Source organism: Lampris incognitus, chromosome 13, assembly GCF_029633865.1.
Source record: "Lampris incognitus isolate fLamInc1 chromosome 13, fLamInc1.hap2, whole genome shotgun sequence".
NCBI classification, from domain to species: domain Eukaryota; kingdom Metazoa; phylum Chordata; class Actinopteri; order Lampriformes; family Lampridae; genus Lampris; species Lampris incognitus.
This window is the reverse complement of record NC_079223.1, coordinates 29,201,085-29,225,955: the sequence shown is the minus strand read 5'-3', so window position 1 is coordinate 29,225,955 and position 24,871 is coordinate 29,201,085. Positions and strand designations below refer to the sequence as shown.

The following is a 24,871-nucleotide window of genomic DNA, read 5'->3' as shown; positions in this document are numbered from 1 at the left end:
ATATTGTCCATGAGGGAATGTCAGACTGTTGCTTTGTTGTGATTAGATGTTGAAAATGGCAGCAAGTTCTACCCTTCAATCAACATGATTTCTACTGTTTTCACTTGCTTCTAACTTTGAGCCAATTTCTTGTGTACACGCCTGTAGCTGGCGTTGCCTACTCTGGCTTATTCACTACAGATTTTACTTTGTTTTCATTGAAAACAAATAGCAGAAAATAAATGGGTTGCCCAGTGTGAAAACCACTTTACAGTAGCTCAGACCTCATTTGTAGAAGAATGTGACCTTGTGTGAACCTGAACTGCATTGACATGGCTTTTTGTGTCATCCCTTTCTCCTTCTTTCTCTTCTCTTGGGCCTTGTCCTCTGCAGATCCAGCCCTATGACAAGATCGCTGCTCGGGGCTTGCCGGACAATGTGGCTGACAGCCTCAACAAGCTGGTTGTGGTGAAGCTCAATGGAGGCCTGGGCACCAGCATGGGCTGCAAGGGCCCTAAGAGCCTGATCAGCGTCCGCAATGAGAACACTTTCCTGGACCTTACTGTTCAACAGATAGAGGTAATTAAGGGCGGTTATAGTAACAGCTTGGGTAGGACATGGGATAATGGGTGTTGTTTTTCTTCTGGTGCCAAGATGGTGTTTTGCTGTGGGAGTATTCAAAGAACCCAGTGAAACTGGATACAAGGAAAGGAAGTACTGTCCTCATAAGTAGAGTAAGCATTGTTTACCTAGTACAATAAAGAAGAGAACTATGTGAAATATTTGATTTGACAGAGTATGAAAACACATTAGCTAACTACATACAGGTGTGTCTTATTCAAGACTATTTTAACCTTGTGAACATACTATGCTTTGTTTTCAGTTCCTTTAGCACGCCTTTCATTCTGTCATGTTATGCATTACTAAGGAAATACTGAAGTCTAAAAAATTCTAAAAATTATATCGATTAACAATGAGCTAAAAACAATATAATTTAAACTTACAGATGCTTTCCCCATCTTAAAGCTTTGGGCATGTGCTTGATCCATGGTTTGGTTATCTGGTAAAAGCCACACCAACATTAGCAAAAGTTAAATGAATGTGAGTCATTAAGGCAGTCACCATATGTTGCATTACTCTTGGTCAGATCAATTAAAATCCGCTCAGATCATTTGACTATGACAGTCCTCTGGCAGTCAGTCCTCTGCCCCGCTTATAGGAACACCATTCATCTCCACTGCCTTCAAAACTTGCCTATGCGCCATTGTTTTAAGGGATCCCAGCAGAGGTCACGGTAGGTTATGTGATCCCTAGAGCTCCCTTTGATGTATTTAAAAGAAACAGATGCATGTAACACCAGGTCAGAAGCAAAGGTACTTTCTATAGTGCTCCTTTATTTCTTGAGACTGCAAGAATGTTGAGAGAGACAAAGGACAGAAGGTTTTTGGTGGGATTTGATTCCAAGCCAGAATCTTTAATTCTTAAGACTGAAGACTTAATGATGAAATAATCACTTGCTGAACAAGTACATTAACATGAAACAGGAACCTGACTTGTGAACCGCAGGCTGTTCTTTGGGATTGTTCTGGAATATTTAATAGGCCTGCAGGAAACCCTTTTCTACCAAATACCCATTAATACACAGCTACTAAGCTACTTCGTCATAGTATATTACTATCAGAGTTTGCACTAGGAAAATTGGTGCTGGCCAACGTGTTCAGGGAATGGGGCTGCGCAAAAAAATCCATACAGCTCAGTATTGCAATTTTTTTCATGATACTTTATCGATTTTCTTGCCCCTTGTATCAATACATTTAAAAAGTTATTCATGTTTTAAATGGATTTCAGTTCATTGTGTTCAGTGACACAATAAGAATACTTAACATGTACTTTATGATATTGTGGCATTTGCATTTCAGCTCACTGTATTTGGCGACACGATAAGAATACTTAATATGCCCACTTTATTTTCATATGATGTTATGGAATCTACATTTCAGCGTGTTTATTGACACAGTGTGTGCACTGTGCAATGCAAATACCTTTAAAATAAATTGGAATGGAAATGTTGAATTAAATAGTTTTGACCCAGTTTGTCCACTGAGTTATCAAAATATCTACTACTACTACTAGTTTAAGCTGTTCCCATTAGGGGTCGCCACAGCGGATCATCTGTTTCCATCTCTTCCTGTCCTCTGCATCTTCCTCTGTCACACCAGCCACCTGCATGTCCTCCTTCACCACATTCATAAACCTTCTCTTTGGCCTTCCTCTTTTCCTCTTCCCTGGCAGCTCCATATTCAGCATCCTTCTCCCAATATACCCAGCATCTCTCCTACACACATTTTCAAGCCATCTCAATCTTGTCTCTCTTGCTTTGTCTCCAAACCGTCCAACTTGAGCTGTCCGTCTAATATAATCATTCCTAATCCTGTCCTTCTGCCACCCCCCGCTCTGCCTCCTGTCTTTTCGTCAGTGCCACTGTCTCCAGACCAAAGATGAGCTATCAAAATACACTCACCGGCCACTTTATTAGGCACACCTGTCCAACTGCTCGTTAACGCAAATTTCTAATCAGCCAATCACATGGCAGCAACTCAATGCATTTAGGCATGTAGACATGGTCAAGACAATCTGCTGCAGTTCAAACCGAGCATCAGAATGGGGCAGAAAGGTGATTTAAGTGACTTTGAACGTGGCATGGTTGTTGGTGCCAGACGGGCTGGTCTGAGTATTTCAGAAACTGCTGATCTACTGGGATTTTCACGCACAACCATCTCTAGGGTTTACAGAGAATGGTCCGAAAAAGAGAAAATATCCAGTGAGCGGCAGTTCTGTGGGCGAAAATGCCTTGTTGATGCCAGAGGTCAGAGGAGAATGGCCGGACTGGTTCGAGCTGATAGAAAGGCAACAGTAACTCAAATAACCACTCATTACAACCGAGGTATGCAGAAGAGCATCTCTGAACGCACAACATGTCGAACCTTGAGGCAGATGGGCTACAGCAGCAGAAGAACACACCGGGTGCCACTCCTGTCAGCTAAGAACAGGAAACTGAGGCTACAATTTGCACAGGCTCACCAAAATTGGACAATAGAAGATTGGAAAAACGTGACCTGGTCTGATGAGTCTCGATTTCTGCTGCGACATTCGGATGGTAGGGTCAGAATTTGGCGTCAACAGCATGAAAGCATGGATCCATCCTGCCTTGTATCAACGGTTCAGGCTGGTGGTGGTGGTGTAATGGTGTGGGGGATATTTTCTTGGCACACTTTGGGCCCCTTAGTACCAATTGAGCATCGTGTCAACGCCACAGCCTACCTGAGTATTGTTGCTGACCATGTCCATCCCTTTATGACCACAGTGTTCCCATCCTCTGATGGCTACTTCCAGCAGGATAACGCGCCATGTCATAAAGCTCGAATCATCTCAGACTGGTTTCTTGAACATGACAATGAGTTCACTGTACTCAAATGGCCTCCACAGTCACCAGATCTCAATCCAATAGAGCACCTTTAGGATGTGGTGGAACGGAGATTCGCATCATGGATGTGCAGCCGACAAATCTGCAGCAACTGCGTGATGCTATCATGTCAATATGGACCAAACTCTCTGAGGAATGTTTCCAGTACCTTGTTGAATCTATGCCACAAAGGATTAAGGCAGTTCTGAAGGCAAAAGGGGGTCCAACCCGGTACTAGCAAGGTGTACCTAATAAAGTGGCCAGTGAGTGTATAATGTGATGTAAATATTAATGAGTTGTATTTCCAGCTATATTTTAAAAATTTCAGTAAGATATGTAGAGTATTGCAGTGTATCGTCATATGTATTGTATCGCAGTGTATTGTGATACAATCATTTCATTACCCATATATCGTGATACCTATCATATCGTGAGGTCCTTGCCAATACCCAGCCCTATCGGGGAGATTCAAGAATGTCAGACAAATGGGAAAAATTCAAGTCATTATCTGTGCTTTATATGTGGTACACAAGCAGAACAAAGCATCGATGCAAACAGATTCTTCATAATATTTATTTTAATGAAAATTTCTTTGTAATTTAAACAAATATTCAAAATAAAAACATGTCTATTCACGCGCATATTTGAAAAAGAACGAAGTCCAATTCTGAAAACGTCAAAATAGAAGAAATGCAAAGTAAAGGAACACCGTTTACAGCTTGCATTGCGACTACTCCTATGAAAAAAATATTGAAAATATTGATTAAGGGTGAATATACTAAGGGTGGACCGTTGTTGTCATTTTCACCAGTAGTCATATGTGACTTGTATGGCAGTAGAGTTGCAGCAGCCCCGGGCGTCCAGGTAGCGTAGCGGTCTGTTCCGTTGCCTACCAACACGAAATCACCATGTCAAATCCCCGTGTTACCTCCGGCTTGGTCAGGTGTTCCTACAGACACAATTGGCCGTGTCTGCGGGTGGGAAGTCAGATGTGGGTATTTGTCCTGGTTGCTGCACTAGCAGCTCCTCTGGTCGGTCAGGGCGCCCCCCCCCCCGGATCGGCAGAGGGGGTGGAGCAGCGACTGGGACGGCTAAAAAGAGCAGGGTAATTGGCCAGATACAACTGGGGAGAAAAGAGGGGACTTTTTTTTTTTTTAAGAGCTACAGCAGCCCCCGTAGGCCAGTCGCAGTGTGTAAGCGCCCAATGCGTAAATTATAAAATAAGAAATTCATTTTTCCAATTCATTGTTTTATTACCCAGTACACCTACAGGCCTACTGAATATCTACATTTTTGTTAGAAGGGTCTGTTGAATTTTTTTTTCACTTCACTTATTTTGCTCCTCTTTGGGTGGAATTATTGACTGGTTTGGGACATTATTATTGGCGTTTGAGAGTTTTTACTGATTAAAAAAAAAAAGAAACAGCAACTACTGGCTAACAGAAACCCTGATTACTGTCACTGTAAAACTCCTTCACAGACAATCCTTTTTTATCTCAGAACACAGCTTGCACTCTCCACTTGAAAAAATCACACCCACAGTGCAAAGTTTGGCGGTTGATGAGTGTTTACTGTCAGGTACAACCAGTCCCACAAAGGTGTGGTTACACTAGAACCACCAGCTGGCTGGCATTCATTCGAATCTCTCATGATGTCATCAGGATGTCAGCATGAAATCAGTGGGGTGACATAACCGCAACGCCTCCTCTACCGGGAAGTGACACACTGTCGGTTCAGTCGATTAGCACTAACAATCTGCTCTGATGCAGTATTGCTTGCTTTGGTAGTACTTTTACCTCATTTTGCTTTCAGTGTGAGGGGGACTTTTCAGCGGGTTGTACGAACTCGAACAAACCTAAGAGAGGAGGCAGGACTTTTTTGTTTCTTTTAGGTTGTCTTTTTTTTAACACATGTCCCAGTGAAGAACACAGAGACCAAAAGTCGAGGGGTAATTTGAGGTTTAAGAAAAAAGATCCCATCACTTGTCCCTTTAATTTAAACAAGAGATTAGAAGCATTTGTCTTTTCCTCTCCCTTGTTCTCTCCCTGACACCATGTTCAAACATTCCCTTTGGCACAGTTTCATATGAATTTATGCATCTGAATCTCCATATAAGCTTCCCACAGTAGTGGGGGTGAGACATGCTTGTTTGAAAATGAGCAGAGGGTCTTTTGAAAGGGCTTCTGTGGGATATCTGAAAGAGGATCTGTTGGTACGGGAGCAAGCAGGTCTGTAGGCCTGGCAGGGATTCAGGGATACCAGTGTGATAATGCTGAGGTGTGTGTGTGGGTGTGTGTATGCAATGTGTGTATGTGTGCGTGTATATGTGCAGCACTAGGGCTGCACAGTTGATCATGAAAATTCACATTTCTTTTCGCTTACATGCGGTATTTAACAATATCAAATGATCTGATTCCATCTAATTTCTGTTAGAATTCCCTCTGTTGTAAGAAGATGATGTTTGTGTCGTAAAAAAACAAAATAAGATCATCTCCCACTAATCATCAAAATAATAATTATCAAGGCGAGATAATCATCATGCTAATGATTGTACATCATCGTTGAGCACATTTGTGTTTGTGTATTGAATGTACAACATGTCAGGACCCTCTGCTCTGTCCATTTTCTGGACAGACCAGGTAAAATTTAAGATCCCTTATTAATTTAATCGAGAAGAAGATTGAAACATGAAAGACTGGAGACTGGTTAGTGAAGGGGACATCCTGGGGACTCATGGTTAGTGAAGGGGACATCCTGGGGACTCAACCAGATAAGGGCATACCAGGTAAAATGTGGGCTCAGATCTGATTGTAGGGTCTAAGGTTTGGAATGTGACACAGAATTTTTGATGCATGTCCACCCCTCTCTTTCTATTTGCTATGTCCTGCCCATCTTTACTGTCCTGACAAATGAGGACAAAATTAGAGGGGAAAAGAAATTGATTTAAAGGAGATTTTTGAAGCCTTGTGAGAAAAATGAGAGGAGGACTGGTTCAATACAAGGAAAGCCAGCCTTCTGCCAGAGAGTATGATTCACATCTGTGTTGTGTGTGTCGGAAAGTGAATGTGTTTACTGTACTTTTGCGTTTCGTAACAACCCCGCGAGACACTCCTCTGTCCTCCTGCCCAATACACTGCATTCTGTGTCCAGCTCACCTCCCAGTGGCCACAGGGCATTTTTTTTAACCCATGTCTGGTCAGATTACCTCTCGGCTCAATCAGCCTATTTAGAAGGAGAGAAAATGGATCCCATACACAGCAGACCCCCCCGACCCACGTCTTCTCTGCCAGAGAGTCTGTTTCAGTCACAACGCCGCCTGCACCACATGAACACTCATTTACTTTGGGCTGCTTCCATCCCACTTCCCACACTGTATGCTCTCAGTGCTGACAACTTGGTAAAGTTGAATGGGTTTGCTGGGATGGCACCATCTGGCTGTGGAATATCTCACCTGACTTGGCTAGTGCAGGCAAATCTGTCAGCAACACATAGAGGGGGGGGGCGATTAAATGTTAAATGGATTGCATTTATGTAGTGTTTTTCTAGCCACAACAGCCACTCAACACACTTTACAGTCAATGAATGCCTCACATTCACCCATGCACACACACACTCATATACTGATGGCTGTATCAGCCATGCAAGGTTCCAACCTGCTTATTGAGAGCAGTTAGGCGTTCGGTGTCTTGCTCAAGGACACCTTGGCATCTTTGCATGGGGAAGCCGAGGATCGAAATGGCAACCCTCCAGTTACCAGATGACCTGCTCTACCTCTGAGCCACTGCCGCCCCAATACACCGGGATTAAAGACGTACCACTAAGTTTTCCTTCCAAGTTTTACCTGAAGTTTTCTTTAAGTAGCTAAGCACCAACACAGTTTTTTTTGTGTTTTTTTCCCCTTTGGACCAGAATGTTCAAAAAGCTTCTGAAGCTATCTGATCAGAGAATATGTTTTTTTTTTTTTCAGAACTTCTCTGTTTGTTTGAGGACAAACTCAAAGGGGCTGGATGAATAACAGATGTATGGACCTTGTGAAATCGCCTTTTCTCCCCCCCCCCCCATTTTTCATTTTCTTCTTCCATGGATTCTCAGTTCTCTATATACTTGAATCATTTCTACTCGCAGTGATGTCTGTCATTCCTTATCTGATGTATTAGTCAGTAAAGACATACAACACTTTGATCTTTCACAGTTTATTATTGTATGTTTGCTTAAGTTTTTGGCACTTCGCTAGTCTTTCACAGTTTAAGATTCAAGATTCAAGATTTAGTTTGTCATTCCGTTATGTACCTGCATACGTAAAAAAACAACAACAACGAAACGCCATCTCTCCCAGCCCACAGCAGTGCAACAGAAAAGATAAAGATATATATCTAAAACATCCTTAAAAACGATACCAGTAAAAACATAAAAACAGAGGACAAAACAAAAAAGCACAAATGGTTAACAACGCAGCCCATTAAAGTGCAATGTCATTGCAATGTTGACAGCTGGTGTCTGTCAATGAGTGATCAACACTGTTTGGCGGGGGGGGCAGTTTGTCTAATGATCCTGACTGCTTTTGGGATTTAGCATTCTTTTTTTGGGAGGGGGGGTCCCCCCCCCCAGTTGTACTTGGGCAATTACCATATTTTCCGAACTGTCGCTGCTCCACCCCTCTGCTGATCCGGGGAGGGCTGCAGACTACCACCTGCTTCCTCCGATACATCTGGAGTCGCCAGCTGCTTCTTTTAACCTGACAGTGAGGAGTTTCTCCAGGGGGAGGATCACACTATTCCCCCCAGTTCCCCCTCCCCCCCGAAAAGGTGACCCGACCAACCAGAGGAGGCACTAGTGCAGCAGCCAGGACATATACCCACATGCGGCTTCCCAACCACAGACATGGCCAATTGTGTCTTTAGGGATGCCTGACCAAGCTGGAGACAAGACAGGGATTCGAAGCGCCGATCCCCGTGTTGATAGGCAATGGAATAGACTGCCATGCCATCCAGACATCCCCCTATGGGGGATTTAGCATTCTGCTGGATTTAGCACAAATGCTTCTGTACCTCTTTCCTAATGGCAGGAGGGAAAACAGGTTGTGAGAAGGGTGGTGGGGATCCTTAATGATGCTGGAGGCTCTGTGAACACAGCGTTGATGGTAAATCTCCAACAGGAAGGGGAGAGGGGCACAAATGATATTGCTAGCTGTCTTCACTATCCTGTTCAGCTGGTGTTATTTGGTCACTTTGCAGTTACCGAATCAGGAAGTGAGACCGTTAGAATGCTTCCAATGGTGCCCCTGTAGAAGGTGGTGAGGGCTGGAATGGTGAGACTTGCCCTTTTAAGTCTCCGGAGGGGATGGAGCCACTGTTGGGCCTTTTTAATAATGGCCAAGGTGTTAATGGTTGAGGTCAGGTCGTCTGCCAGGTAAACTCCCAGGAACTTGATGTTACTGACTCTCTCCGCAGTGGCGCCATCGATGGTCAGCAGCGTATGATGGTGCCTGCTGGCCCTCCTGAAGTCAATAACCATCTCTTTTGTTTTATTTATATTCAGGGAGAGATTGTGGGATTCACACCACACCATTAACTGCGCCACTTCCATCCTTTATGCAGAGTCATCATTATTGCTGACGAGACCCCCTACTGTTGTATCATCTGCAAACTTGATGATGTTGTTGGTGTTAAAATTTGGCAGTATAGTCATGGGTTAGCAGGGTGAACAAGAGGAGGCTCAGGACGCAGCCCTGGGGGGAACCTGTGCTCACTAAGATGGAGTTCAATGTGTGGCTGCCTACAGACATCGAACTGTCTGCTGCCTCCGCGTCAGGAAGTCGAGGACCCAGTTGCAGGTGCCAGTGTCCATGTCCAATAACCTCAGTTTCTCCCCAGTTGTTTTGGTACAATGGTGTTAAATGTTAAGCTGAAATCAATGAAGAGGATCCTGGCGTAGGTGTTCTTCCCTCCCAGGTGTGACAAAGTGAGGTGGAGTGTGGTAGATATTGGCATCTTCTGTGGATTGGTTGGCTCTATATGCAAACTCTAGGGGATCTAAGTTTAACGTAAGACAGGTAAATGTCAATGTGAATATCATTCAATTTCTAAAATGTTGAGCATTTTGTGTCTATTTATGCTTCCGTTTACTTTTTTTGGCACTATAGGAACAATCCTGAAGATTTACATGCAGAAAATCGTTCTTTTTGACACTTTTCTTTTGATGGTGTATTCAAGACAACAGCTCATCCAGTAATATTGAAATAATCAACACTTTTGTAGGTGCTCATTGTCATGGTTTCCATTGGGTAGAACTTAAATGATAAAAAATATACTCTTCTATAAAGGAAGTAGCAACACGTTTGAAGGAGAAACGTTTTTGTGGCTTACAAGCAGATTGATATGGAACACCGAGATTGTGGAAGATACCAACAATAGCATCAGTAGTTAAATATCCAGCCGTGGTTTTGGTTTTGTTTTGTTTTTGTTTTTTTTTCGATGGTGGGGATGATGCTGACACAAGAGCACTGGTCACTGTTTCATTTAGTAGGGATCCCTGGGATATCGAGAGCTGAAGGGCCATAGCATTTACCACTATCCCCATGTCAAACAAAAACGGTAATATCCAGGATTGTAGCTTTAAACTTTTTCAGATATCCATTTAATTTTCATCAAACTGAAATCAATGGCAAAATTGAGTTGTCTCCTAGAGTGAAGTTGACCGATGATGCTGTAAATCACTCCTGATAGAATTGAACTAAATTTAAGATTCAGTTGAAGTAAGCACTCAATTTTCTTTAGAAGTTGTAACCTTTCTTGTTAAAGGGTAATTCCGGTATTTTTAAACCTGGGCCCGATTTAGGGACAAAATATTTTGGAATTGGTCCAGTATTGAGCGAGAATGCTTCAGCCGGCAGCCGCAAAACATGCTTCAATGTAATCCACTGGGGCAAGTGCATCAGTCAAAGTACGGCCTCTAAAAGTGCGTATTTTTGCCTCTGACAGGCTCATATTGTTATTATATGTCTGACTACATTACGGAAATGATAGTCTCGCGATACCACACAATCGGAGATCTCCGCCTACCAATCGTCTGGGGATTTCTAAATGCAAGATAGTTGCGAGAACGGCCGCTAACAAGTTTACGCCTACTCCTACGCCCCTTACATTTTGTCAAGGACACGCCTTACCGGAAACTATGCTCTCTCCTCATCCTCCTCCGTAGCGAAACAAGCTGGAGATATAGCGATTCACTCTGTAACGCGGAGAGAGCTTTTTAAAACATTGAAGATGGATGTCCCGAGTAACGTTAGAGCATTTGATTCAGTTTTATCGAACGTGTGCTCAGTCCACAAGATTGGTGCAATTAAGGATTTACAGCGCTTTGTTTAAAACGTTTAACCCAGGACAAAGCTTGTTTACCAACTGGTTACGGGAAAAGCTTGGGTCTATCAAGCCTGGCCAACTGTCTGCGACTTGTTGTCCGCACAGGGACAGAAATCTATGGTGTTGGTCATATGCCCTTTGCTGTCGATAATGGAGGAGCAGGTGCAGTTTCTGAAAGCAAAAGGCATTCCTGCCGCATACGCGGGGCAAAGCGAGGACATGGATGACCAGATCGCCGCCGGTGATTTCGCCCTTGTGTTTGGCACACCAGAAACTTTTGTTGGCCAAGTTTGTGAATGTTCTCATTCATCCAGGTCATGGTTGTCCAAAGGAGTTGAATCAAGTGCAACTGGACTTGGTATATATCCGTGAAGACGTTTCGCCTCTCATCCAAGAGGCTTCCTCAGTTCGCGCCTTTCTGACTAGACCAAGCTAGTCTGAGTTTTGTTGGCCAAGCAATGTGGAGACGGCTTCTACAAACACCGTTATTTCGGGAGTGGTTGTTGACGGAGTACACACTGTAGTGCAATGATGAGTTTGAAACCATAATTACTGTTAGCTCGCTGACTGTATTGTTTGTCTAGTTTTCTTCGGTGACCGCGCCTGAGCCATCCTCCAACGTACGTGTTGCTGGCACGACAGTGTTTTACAAGCGCACCATTCCTGCGTGTCACCGCCCAAATGTGACGGCCCCGCCCTACAGACGTTGGATTGGTTCTGCAATGAACGGTTGCTTTTTTTATTAACTCTAATTGTTTCCACCAGTTTTAGCAATGAAAGCTGGGAATGTCTTCAGTCTCTAGTTGAGCGAAGCGTTTAGAGACTGACTTGCGAGTCTAAGGAAATGATCCCGTCAGAGATAGACGTGTAACAGAAGTCTCGCTCTGAAATCTTGCAAGGTGGGTTGTTGCGGGAAGAAAACGGAAATGTGAGAGTGTGCCCCTGGTACCATTCGATCCAGCAGAAAACGCTGAGCATCTCTGATGCGTAATGTGTATGTTTCATATTGTAGCGAATTCGGGGAACAACGCAACCACAGGAACTGCCGCGGCCGGGAAGCGAACCCGTATCGCCCGCACCGCAGGAGACAGATAGCGGTGATGTGGTGGAAGGTAATGGGGACGTTATGAGAGATGGGGTCTGACCCTTTAGTCGAGCGGTTAGCGATGTCTCCTGCGGTGCGGGCGATACGGGTTCGCTTCCCGGCCGCGGCAGTTCCTGTGGTTGCGTTGTCCCCGGAACTCGCTACAACATTGTGGGATCAAACACAGAAATAGAGCCATCTGCTAGCAGATCCCCACACAAACATCTTGCTCTACAAGCACTTTATGGGTGTGTTCGTCTCCACATATGTAAACATAGACATAATATACATAAGAAATGTTCAGTGTTGGGGGCGCCCGGGTGGCGTAGCGGGCTATTCCATTGCCTACCAACACGGGGATCTCCAGTTCGATTCCCCGTGTTACCTCTAGCTTGGTCGGGTGTCCTTACAACACAATTGGCTGTGTCTGGGGGTGGGACACCGGATGTGGGTACGTGTCCTGGTCGCTGCACTAGCGCCCCCCCTGGTCGGTTGGGGCGCCTGTTCAGGAGGGAGGGGGAATTGGGGGAATAGCGTGATCCTCCCACGTGCCATGTCCCCCCTGGCGAAACCCCTCACTGACAGGTGAAAAGAAGCGGCTGGCGACTCCACATGTACCAGAGGAAACATTTGGTAGTCTGCAGCCCTCCCCGGATCAGCAGAGGGGGTGGAGCAGCGACCAGGATGACTCGAAAGAGTGGGGTAATTGGTAGGGTACAATTGGTGAGAAAAAGGGAGAGAAAAAAAAAGAAAGAAATATTCAGCGTTTTCTGCTGAATCTAATGATGCCAGAGTCAAAGCAATTGTACCTCTACTTTTCCCACAACAGGCTTTAAAATGGCGGCTCCACCATTTCAAAAACAGCTTTTTCCAGCAGAAACTCGCTTTAAATGTCTCTTTATTTCTGTGTTCAATCCCACAATTTGAAACAAACATACATTTTATACATCAAATCAAAATCAAATCAAATCAGTTTTATTTGTATAGCCCAATATCACAAATTACAAATTTGCCTCAGTGGGCTTAACAGCAACACAACATCCTGTCCTTAGACCCTCTCATCGGACAAGGAACAACTCCCTAAAAAAAAACCTTTAAAAGGGAGAAAAAATAGGAAGAAACTTCAAGGAGAGCAACAAGAGGAGGGATCTCTCTCCCAAGACGGGCAGTGTGCAATAGATGTTGTGTTTACGCAATTTACATAATACAACATTGAAAGAGGATAACAGAATTATAATGGACTTATAAAATTTATGAAGAATATGATGCACAGGATGCCAAGCAGTGTCCAGACGCCATCGGAACAGTCCAGGACCCAAGCCACGCGACCAGCATCATTATGTAAAAAAAATTATGTGAGGAGAGGAATGGCCGGCAGTGTCCAAGTGGCGACCACCATCACCACAGAGACTTGGGAGGAGAACCGACTGCAAGTGCACACAAGGGAGACTCACATGACACCGTTCAAACACAGAAAAAGAGAAAGGAGAAGATATCATTCAGAGAGAGAGAAAAGGCATGTGAGAGAAGAGAACAGTTTGCAATAGTCATTAGTTATAATCAATTAAGTCATCAACTAGTCATAATCTATACTCTATAATCTCGTCGGCAGAACAGTGCGTGGTAAATTCATTGAGACAGAAAACCAACCCGCCATGTAGTACAGGTTGTGAAGCACTCAACTTAAAGGCAACTAATTGTAAAACTAAGGCAAAAAGACGAGTTTTAAGTTTGGATTTAAAGGACTCAACAGACTCTGATTGTCTGATGGCAGCAGGCAGGTTATTCCACAAGAACGGAGACCGATAGGACTCAGTTCAAAATTGTTTGGTGTTTTTTGCTGAATCGAATGGTACCAGGGTCGAAGCAATCTGACCCCTACTTTTGATGCTACGACACTCGGAGTGGCAGGGGCACACACATCCTATCAGAGGGTAAATATCTTGGCATGCCACTGCTGCAGATAGAGTCACGGTAATATTGTTAGCTATGAATGATGTTTGATCAAGGCTATAATAGCCGCATTTAAAAGCATTTTAATTCAGCAGAGAGGCAACATGTCTCAGTGAAAGCAGAGAAAGGAAATGAGAGATCAGGCAGCCTCTATAACAAATCAATTTTGCCATTGCATCTGATGGGGATTTTGCACCCAGTATTGTTTATTGCTAATAGGCAATTTAGGTGGCGAGGAATTGGAAGATTTAACCAACGTCAATCAATCCAAGTCTCCATTCCAACTGTACAATGCACATCAGTCAGTGAATGTGGAGATGGATACAGTTGAGAGACCAGTGTCCCTGGTGTTAATGATCATGATGTCATCACACCCAAATGAGCAACACAAGTACGTGCAGACACTCAAGGACAGCAAGTGTCGATGTCTAATTACATTGCAGCCCTTTTTGCGGCTGCCAGCTGAAGCGTTCTCGGTCAATACTGGACCAACTCCAAAATTTTTTGTCCCCATTAGTCATTTAAATGCCAAATAATGGGAAAATAGGGCCCAGGTTTAAAAATACCAGAATTACCTTTTAAGCAGCCATGCTAAATTATTGTGAATGTTGATATTCGGATGCTTATTTTGCTTAAAAATATTGGTGACTCTGCACTCGATCGTCACCACTTGGTAGTTTATAGCTTACAACAGTCACTTGATAATGAGTAAACTAATCAAGTTGCTCAACTGAAGAATGAGATTGCTCAGTACGCAAAATAAATCCCCAGTAACATTCAAAAACGTAATGGTGACAGGCATGGCCACAAGTTCGTGAATACTGGGATGGCATCCAGCGCTTTACCAGTGCCCCCAGCCATAAGGTTAGTGGTTGTGTCAGGAAGGGCATTTGACATAAAATTTTGCCAAATCATTATGCGGATTGACTACACCATACCGGATCGGTAATGGCCTGGGTTAACAATGGACGCCATTGATGCTGTGCCCTCACAGGGTACTGATGGAAGCTATAAAACCCACTGTAGCGACCCAAGAAACAGGGAATAAGCCGAAAAAAGAAGAATCATTCAAAAACGTAAATGGAGGTTGAAGTGAGATTACCACATTTTACTTAATTTAGGACTATCCATCCATTATCCAAACCGCTTATCCTGCTCTCAGGGTCGCGGGGATGCTGGAGCCTATCCCAGCAGTCATTGGGCAGCAGGCGGGGAGACACCCTGGACAGGCCACCAGGCGGCCTTGTGATGGCCTGAAATGGTTTACTTGTTATTTTTACACATGATATCTTTGTTTCTGCTATTGTGTAACTGTATTGTTCATGATAATATGTGGCGTGTCTGGTGTTGTCCATGTATGTATTGTGCTGCAGAGTTGTACTGAATGTGTACCGAAAACAAACTCCACCGGCCTTGGTCATGTGGGTTATAAAACAATCTAATCTAATATAATCTAATCTAATCTAATCTAATCTAATCTAATCTAATCAAATCTTCCCTCAACAGACGAATCAGTCATCCCTGTTGTTAAACACTTTAGTCATAGGAACCCTCACACCCAGTGTCAACATGTTGTGACGTATTCTATGTTTGATTCTGTACACAGCCAGCTGGTATTCATTCGTGTGTATGAGCCCAAGGAGGGGAATATTAGCTATATGGTACAGCTCTTAACCATCCTTGAACAGTACTAACCTCATACAAAATTGTGTTTATTTAAGGTGTAATGGTTATTGGGCAACATCGTCGCGGTTGTTGTCTGTCCATATGGAAAGTGATGACAAAGTGAAGGACTGGTTTTATTAAGTGTTTGCCAGTCACTTTGTCGTCCCTTTGCTGTGGAAAATATAGTCACCACTCCACCCAAGAGATGAATCTTTTCCCTCCTGGCTCCCAGATGGTGGATTGACTTTCCTACTGTAGCCAACATTGAGTCACCACATTTTGTTGAAGGCTAAACGTTCAGTTCTTCAAGATGTAACCTCCCCAGCTGCTCTCTCCTAAATCTTTTTTTTTTTAATCTTCTAAATCTTCTGACCCTCTTCCTGGCTCTATTTTAATTTACCCTGGTATTTCGGTCTTTCCTCATCATGCACCAGTCACAGGAATACTCTCGAGTGCTCTCTGGCTCTCACTTTTGCACTTTTTACAATGGGTTGACTGTTGTAATGGCAATTAAAGCTTATTCTGCCTCTGCACTCGCTGTAAATGCTTGTGTGTGATGTACAATGACAACGTATGTAACATGTCAATGTATGTGGTATTGTTGACCACAACTGATAATGTAAGGGTCATTTTGGCTTTTGTGTAATCACCAACAAGCGTTATATTAAGTTTAGCAGTTTACTTCAATGGAGGTTTGTCAGACCCAACACTCACAAACAAGTACACTAATTTATTATTGATTCCTCTATTTGTTAATGCTCCACCCAACATACATGTATTTTTAGGCACCAACTACCAAAGAATTTACTTTTCATTCCTGGACTCAATAAATCTTTAAAAATTGGGACCACTTCCTGGAGTGGAAATCTTGTGACTGTAATAATGTCAGCCACTGCCATAAAAGGGTGTTTTATATTTTCAGAATAATGGTTTTATAAAAGTTTCATAGGTGATCATATTGTGTTTAACCCTGTCATGACATGCCCAAACTCTCTCTTCCTGCCCTACACAGCACCTAAACAAGACGTACAACACAGACGTCCCACTTGTCCTCATGAACTCCTTCAACACGGATGAGGACACGAAGAAGATCCTTCAGAAGTACACACACCACCGTGTCAAGATACACACCTTCAACCAGAGCAGGTAACAAAACTCCCTGCACCAAGCCAGAGTGATGGGATATAGTGGCCCTGGTGCCAAGAGAGCCTGTATCAAGAAGGCTTTGACTATTCATGGTTGCTTGTAATGTTTGACAGTCTTGTCTGGAGGGACTTGCAGTGAGCGCAGCCGCAGAATCGGTGCTTAGACTGCCTACATTACATTCCTTCTCCTTCACTACCATGGTTGTAAAGGAAGGCACATTCCTCATAGAGTACATCTACAGACCAGCACTTGTGTTCTGGTCTGAACAACACTGAGATATCTCTGTCCCCTGATGTTAGAGATGACAGAGGCAGTCACTGAATGAATACAATTTTCACCCCTTCACCCACCCCCCACCCCTCAACTCTCACCCGGAAAATATTTTCGATCTACTGAGGTAATTGGTGTTGTATCTATTACACATTAGAAGTAAAAGCTTTATTCACCCTAATAATATACACTGCTCAAAAAAATAAAGGGAACACGTAAAAACACAATATAGACCTCGATGAATGAAATATTTCAGCTGAAAATCTTTATTTATTAGACAGAGGAATGTGTTTAGAGCAAAATAACCTAAGAATGATCAATGGAAATCAAAATCATTAGCCCATTAAGGTCTGGATTCAGAATCATACTCAAAATCAAAGTGGAAAATGAGAACATAGGCTGATCCAACTTCTGTGGAAATTCTTCAAGACGATTCAAAATGAGGCTCAGTAGTGTGTGTGGCCTCCACGTGCCTGTAGGCACTCCCTACAACGTCTGGGCATGCTCCTGATGAGACGATGGATGGTCTCCTGAGGGATCTCCTCCCAGACCTGGATCAGGGCATCGGTCAACTCCTGGACAGTCTGTGGTGCGACATCGCGTTGGCGGATGGTACGAGACATGATGTCCCAGAGGTGCTCGATTGGATTCAGGTCTGGGGAACGTGCAGGCCAGTCCATAGCATCAATGCCCTCGACATACAGGACCTGCTGACACACTTTGGCCACATGAGGACGAGCATTGTCATGCATGAGCAGGAACCCAGGGCCCACTGCACCAGCATATGGTCTGACAATGGGTCTGAGGATCTCATCCCGGTACCTAATGGCAGTCATGGTACCTCTGGCTAGCATGTAGAGGTCTGTGCGGCCCTCCAAGGATATGCCTCCCCAGACCATCACTGACCCACCACCAAACCGGTCATGCTGGAGGATGTTGCAGGCAGCAGAACGTTCTCCACAGTGTCTCCAGACTCTCTCACATCTGTCACATGTGTTCAGTGTGAACCTGCTCTCATCTGTGAAGAGCACAGGGCGCCAATGGCGAATCTGCCAACCAAGATGTTCTCTGGCAAAGGTCAATCGGGCTGCACGGTGTTGGGCTGTGAGCACAGGCCCCAATTGTGGACGTCGGGCCCTCATACCATCCTCATGCATTCTGTTTCTCACTGTTTGAGCAGAAACCTGCACATTAGTGGACTGTTGAAGGTCGTTTTGTAGGGCTCCGGCAGTGCTCCTCCTGTTCCTCCTTGCACAAAGGACCAGATAGCAGTCCTGCTGCGGGGTTGTTGTCCTCCTGCGGCCCCCTCCACGTCTCCTGGTGTACTGGCCTGTCTCCTGGTACCTCCTCCATGCTCTGGACACTGTGCTGGGAGACACATGAAATCTTCTTGCCACAGCACGCATTGATGTGCCATCCTGGATGAGCTGCACTACCTGAGCAACTTCTGTAGGTTGCAGATACCGCCTCATGCCACCTCTAGTGGTGAGGGCACTAGCAAAATGAAAAACTAACCAAAGATCGGCCAGAAAAGATGAGGACAGGCAAATGGTCTGTGGCCACCACCTGCAAATCCATTCCTTTTATAGGGGTTGTCTTGCAAATTGTCTAATTTCCACCTGGTGGAAGTTAGACAATTTACCAACAGGTGAAATTGATTCACAAATCAGTGTTGCTTCCTAACTGGACAGGTTGATATCTCAAAAGTGTGATTGACTTGGAGCTACATTGCATTGCTTATGTGTTCCCTTTATTTTTTTGAGCAGTGTACTAACAAGGTCAATGCCTTAATGCCATAACAGATTTTGACACATTTACTTGTCGTAACTTTCATAAGATTAAGATATACTTTATTAATCCCCATGGGGAAATTCATTCTCTGCATCTAACCCATCCTAGCTGTGTAGCTAGGAGCAGTGGGCAGCGTCTGGGGACCAACTCCAGTTCTTTTTGCCATGCCTCAGTCAGGGGCACAGACAACAGTATTGATTCCTAACATACATGTCTTTTTGATGGTGGAAGGAAACCGGAGCACCCGGAGGAAACCCACACAGACATGGGGAGAATATGCAAACTCCACACAGAAAGGACCTGGGATGGCCTGGGGTTCAAACCCAGGACCTTCTTGTTGTGAGGCAACAGTGCTAACCACTGGGCCACCATGCTGCCCAAATTGTTCATTTGTATTGTGGATAAAACAATATAGGGAAAAAGAAAAAAAAACGAAACACTGAAATAGCGTTCCAAAATAAATGTGGTGTTTTGTATTGTCTTTGATATTCTGATTTTGTCTGGAGAGGATTCATTTGATATATATATGTATTTTTTTTTATTATTATTATTTTTTAGTATCAGTATTGCCACTATGATTATTATTGAAGGATGTTTTAGAGATTCTATAACTTATTCCACTAATACGGCGGTTAGACCCAACAGTCATACAATAGTCGTGCAATTGTACTCGGCGTGCTATTGTAGTGCACTGGATGTTTGAAAAGTGGTTGAACAATCTCTTACGATGTGCTCTTTGTACCCATAACTGTCACAAACCAAGCTAGACCAACAGGAAATGTAATGTGGAGCGAGCCATTAATATTTAAAGCCATAGCCTTGCTGTTTTTCACGATAGCTGCAATCGGCTTTTATGATTTACAATAAATTATTCAGCTCGCTTGCATGTATCCTGTGGGGAATGGAGAATTTTTTAATAATAGTAATAATAATAATCATTGCATTTATATAGCGCTTTTCTAGACATCCAAATTGCTTTTGAACAGGCGGGGGTTGGAATCCATTTGGAATTCGATGTGCTGGCAAAGAGAATTCTTAAGATATATTTTATATATATCATAAGATATATATGTAGACTTGTAGGTGGTGACAATCAATTTTTCCATGGAATCTAAAATACCAGTCCATTCTCATGCTTTCCAGTTATTTGGTCAGGGAAGGTAAGTCATTTCTTTTGGCAAAAGGTCATGGCGACAGTGGCTAAATGGCACATTCGTACCATTTCACCATCCGACAAGGCTTTCGGAGAAGAATATGATCACAGACTCACTGAAATTACTTTCAGTCAAAGTTTAAAGCTACAGGCAAAGATTTACCAACATTTGGTTGTTAGCTTATGTTAATTTCCCACCTCGATTCTAGTCGAATACGTCTGATGTTTATTTTTGGCCATTTGCCATTTAGTTCTTCCTGACACCTGGAGAAGTTGGGCGCATACATTAAACGTAGCTCACCAAGTTCACTTTGAATGCAAATTTAGTTAATTTGCATTTTGTGACAAAAAAATGAATAAAAACAACAGGAGCTATCTCTGTGTATTACTGACAGACGTGGAAAAAAATATGCAAGTAGGACACACCGCTCTGGCATTTTTTCATATACGAAGGCATAGAACAGCTTCAGCTGCCATCCGTTCTCTGAACGGATAGCAGCTGACATTTATTGCATCTGAAATGAGGGGGCAATGAAGGTGAGAGAGAGAAAAAAGGTAGCTGTGTAACAGAAAATGAGGGGAAACTGAAGAGAGACAACTTGATGACATTCGGATAAAGAGATTATAAAGTGTTCTGGAAAAGGCGTGACAAAATGAGAGTCACAACTAGTCCAACACTGTCAATCATTGGCTTCACTGAAGAAGGATTTACTGTAGTAAACACCCTTAACGACGGAATTAGGCTAATAAAATCTCGAATGGTGTGTGTGTGTGGGTGTGGAGTGGGGGTGGGTGTGGGTGGTGGCTTGTCTTCTGGTCACTTGTAAAGGTGGGGTATTCTCACCCTCATATTTACAGAAACAGCCGATGCAATTGCATCTTTATTGTGGCAGGACACAGCAATCGCTGTGGCTGGCCCTGGCCATACTCCGATCCCATTGGTGAAATGTCCATAATTTTAAAGCCTTTCACTCCAACTGTAGAGCAGGTTTTAAACAAAAAAAAGTTTTGAAAAATAAAATGTGAAACATGGTTTTCCCTTTCTTTTTTTTTCTTTGGGATTTTTTCCCCTTTTTCTCCCCAGTTGTACTTGGCCAATTACCCCACTCTTCTGAGCTGTCCTGGTTGCTGCTCCACCCCCTCTGCCAATCCGGGGAGGGCTGCAGACTACCACATGCCTCCTCCGATACATGTGGAGTCACCAGCCGCTTCTTTTCACCTGACAGTGAGGAGTTTCACCAGGGGGATGTAGTGCATGACAGGATCACCCTATTCCCCCCAGTTCCCCCTCTCCCCTAAACACGCGCCCCGACTGACCAGAGGAGGCGCTTGTGCAGTGACCAGGACACATATCCACATCCGACCTCCCACCTGCAGACACGGCCAATTGTGTCTGTAGGGATGTCCGACCAAGCCGATGGTAACACGGGGATTCGAACCGCCTTTCCTGTGTTTATAGGCAATGGAATAGACTGCAATGCAGTTTTCACATTTTAAGTCGGACTCCCTGTGCACTGGACATGGCGAGATCACATCATCAAAAACATCCATGAGAAAAATAATAGAAGGTTTGCACGAATTACTTTTTGTTTATATTATGTTTTGATTGCTGTTTATGGCATGATCTCCTAATCAACTTACAACATTTCCACATCAAATGAATGTAGTTGAGCCAAGGTACTTTATTGCAATATCAGTAAAAGGACCGAGGTGATTTAGAGAAAGCATATGACAGGGTGCTAAGAGAGGAGGTGTGGTATTGTATGAGGAAGTCGGGAGTTGCAGAGACGTATGTAGGAGTGGTGCAGGATATGTATGAGGGAAGTGTGACAATGGTGGGGTGTGCGGTTGGAATGTGAGAAGGGTTCAAGGTTGAGGTGGAATTACAGGAGACTCCGTGGACTATGATGTTTGTAGATGACGTTGTGATCGGTAGCGAGAGTAGGGTGCAGGTTGAGGAGAGCCTGGAGAGGCGGAGGTATGCACTGGAGAGAAGAGGAATGAAAGTCTGTAGGAGCAAGACAGAATACCTATGCATGAATGAGAGGGAGGACAGTGGAATGGTGAGGATGCAAGGAGTAGAGCTGACGAAGATTTATGAGTTTAAATACTTGGGGTCAACTTCCAAAGTAATGGGGAGTGCAGACGAGAGGTGAAGAAGAGGGCGCAGGCAAGGTGGAGTGGGTGGAGAAGAGTGTCAGGAGGAATTTGCGACAGAAGGGTACCAGCAAGAGTTAAAGGGAAGGTTTACAAGATGGTTGTGAGACCAGCTATGTTATATGGTTTGGAGACAGTGGTACTGACGAAAAGACAGGAGGCGGAGCTGGAGGTGGCAGAGTTGAAGATGCTAAGATTATCATTGGGAGTGACGAAGAAGGACAGGATTAGGAATGATTATATAAGAGGGACAGCTCAGGTTGGATGGTTTGGAGACAAAGCGAGACAGACAAGATTGAGATGGTTTGGACATGTGTGGAAGAGAGATGCTGGGTATATTGGGAGAAGGATGCTGAATCTTGAGCTGCCAGGGAAGAGCAAAAGAGGTTTATGGATGTGGTTAGGGAGGACATGCAGGTGGCTGGTATGACAGAGAAAGATGCAGAGGACAGGAAGAGATGGAAACGGATGATCCACTGGCAACCCCTAATGGGAGCAGCTGAAAGTAGTAGTAGTAGTAGTAAAAGGACTGAGAGGGATTCTTTTAAATGCAGCTGAATACTCATACACACAATACTCATACAATGCACACACTCTCCCAATAAATAGACCGTTAAGCATCCCCTCACACACACACACACACACACACACACACACACACACACACACACACACACACACACACACACACACACACACACACACACACAAACCAAGAGTAGCCTTATTAAAAAGCCTTATGGCTCAGGGATGAGTGCTGTTAGATAGACGAGACATTCAACACGGAGTGCTCATCAGTCTCTTGTTGGAAAGGTAGCTTTCAGGGTGAGAAGTGTCAGCAGCTTATGAGACTTATGATGTAATCGGCTGTGATGAATGGAGGCAACTGAGGAGAGACTGAGTCTGATGATTTTAGAGGCCATGCCCACCACTCTCTCCCTCGAGCTGTTTCCTTTCCCGTGCTGTTGTGTTGCCGTTCCAGACATAAATGCAAAAATGCAGCACAATTTCAAAGTGTGGCGTTGCCTTCTTGGATACTCCAAACTTCCTCGGCTGTCTCAGAAAATAGTCTTTGATAGGATTTAAGTGATAGAATTGGTTTTGTCCTCCCGTTCCAGTGAGTCACTTAAGAGTTTACCCTCTCCATAATTTGACCATCGATAGTGAGCGGTGACAGTTCGTCTCCATATAAAAGCCTTTTAATGATATTAGTAATGTAGGAGCCTAAATGCAATATTTGACTAATTGGCATGCAATGATTTACAGTTCATAGTTACAGTAATGCAATAAGTTAATTATTTGATTCCTTTTTACTTGAAAGGTGTGTGAATAATTTAAAATGTGTAATATCTGATTTATATGTTACATTTGTAATATTTGGGAATAGATGACTATAATTGTTGCTTCGTAGTAACTGCATGCACCTTTAATTGTCTTTTGATACTCTCGCGAAGAGCGCTGGAGAAGAAAGAGGGTGGAGTTGGGCAAGGAGAGAGTGGAGCCACACAGTTTTTTTTTTTTTTTACCTCTCGGACTCCTGTTCTTATTAACCATCCCTGACCCGTGGATATGTTTTTGTTGCTGATGTGGATACGGACAAGGGGAGTCGTTAGAGCATCAAGCTAAGGTTTCATTCTTTGGAAACCTACATTATTGGTCAAAAAACTAGCTCTGCACGGATTAATGGAATTTGGAACAGCCTGACTCAAAATGGACTACAGAAGAAGGAAACTTTGCATGAACATCACGGTGGTTTTAGGAAAAGAAGATGACAAACTGTAAATCGTATCTTTCCTTGCTTTGCCACGGATTGCTAATCGAAGCTAGCCTAGAGGACGCCAGTGAGGCCAGTGAGTGTGCCGCGGTCTTACACATAAAAAAAAAGGGATGTTGTTCGGCTGAAGGAAGAAGTGGAACACATTTTATGTGTGAAGCTCATTCTATGGTGCTTCGCTGTTTTTACTAATTAAGTGTGGATAATTTCGCTTGTCATGGATGAACAAGACGGTGAAAAACGGATAGTAAAAATGACTGAGAAGGCTGTAGAAGAACACAAGTCTAGACAGGTCCAGGCACACAGGTACAAGCGGTCCCAGCTAACTAGCATGGTAAAGCAAATTGACCGGTTAATGGAAGATGATGCAAATATCAACATCGTTAAAAATAAATTGCATGTTGACTTTGTTTGCATCAAGAATTTTCCGACCTAAATTCTGGTTTGCAACGATTTATGGCTGATGACGAATTTTTGGATAATCAAAAGAAATTGTTTGATCCTAAAAATAAATCAATAAATGATTTCTTCTGGAAATGCAAGGAATGGATGAAAGAGGTCATGAAATGCTCTGAGCAGGCTGAAGAGTGTGATAGACGGGTAACGCTCGCAGATTGTAGGTCCACATCATCAAAATCAACCCCTAAATGCCCAAATAGACCTGGATCACAATGTAAAAGCATGTTGTCATCATCTTCCTCAGTCAGATTAAAGGCAGAGATGGAACACACATCATTAAAGGCAAAGGCTGCAGCTATAAGGGAGAAGTTAGCCATAGAAGAGGAAGAAGCAGATTGGCATGCACAAAAAAAAATGCAGGGAGGCTCGAGAAAAACTGCGGGAGGCGGAGTTTGAGGCTGGGCAAAAAAGAATAGAAGCTGCAATAAAGGCTAGGAAGAAGATGCATGCAATACAGACTGCTTTTGCTGAGTCGGATGCAAAAATGGAAATTTTGCAAAAATATGAATACACACAAGCGGCATGAGCATCGCTGAAGTTGATGAACGGGTTGGCGAAACAGAGGTGAATGCTACCTTTCAACCACCACCACAGCATGCCTCACCTACACCTAATG

General features: G+C 43.7%; 1 protein-coding gene across 2 annotated transcripts in view; it reads left to right on the top strand.

Moving 5' to 3' along the window:
• Positions 1–24,871, top strand: part of ugp2b (UDP-glucose pyrophosphorylase 2b) — a 73,239-nt gene that overhangs the window by 26,510 nt on the left and 21,858 nt on the right. For both annotated transcript variants that reach the window (XM_056291802.1, XM_056291801.1), the window contains exons 4-5: positions 373–558; positions 16,518–16,651. In XM_056291802.1, coding sequence (XP_056147777.1) covers positions 373–558; positions 16,518–16,651 — 320 coding nt within the window. The remainder of the gene's footprint in view (positions 1–372; positions 559–16,517; positions 16,652–24,871) is intronic.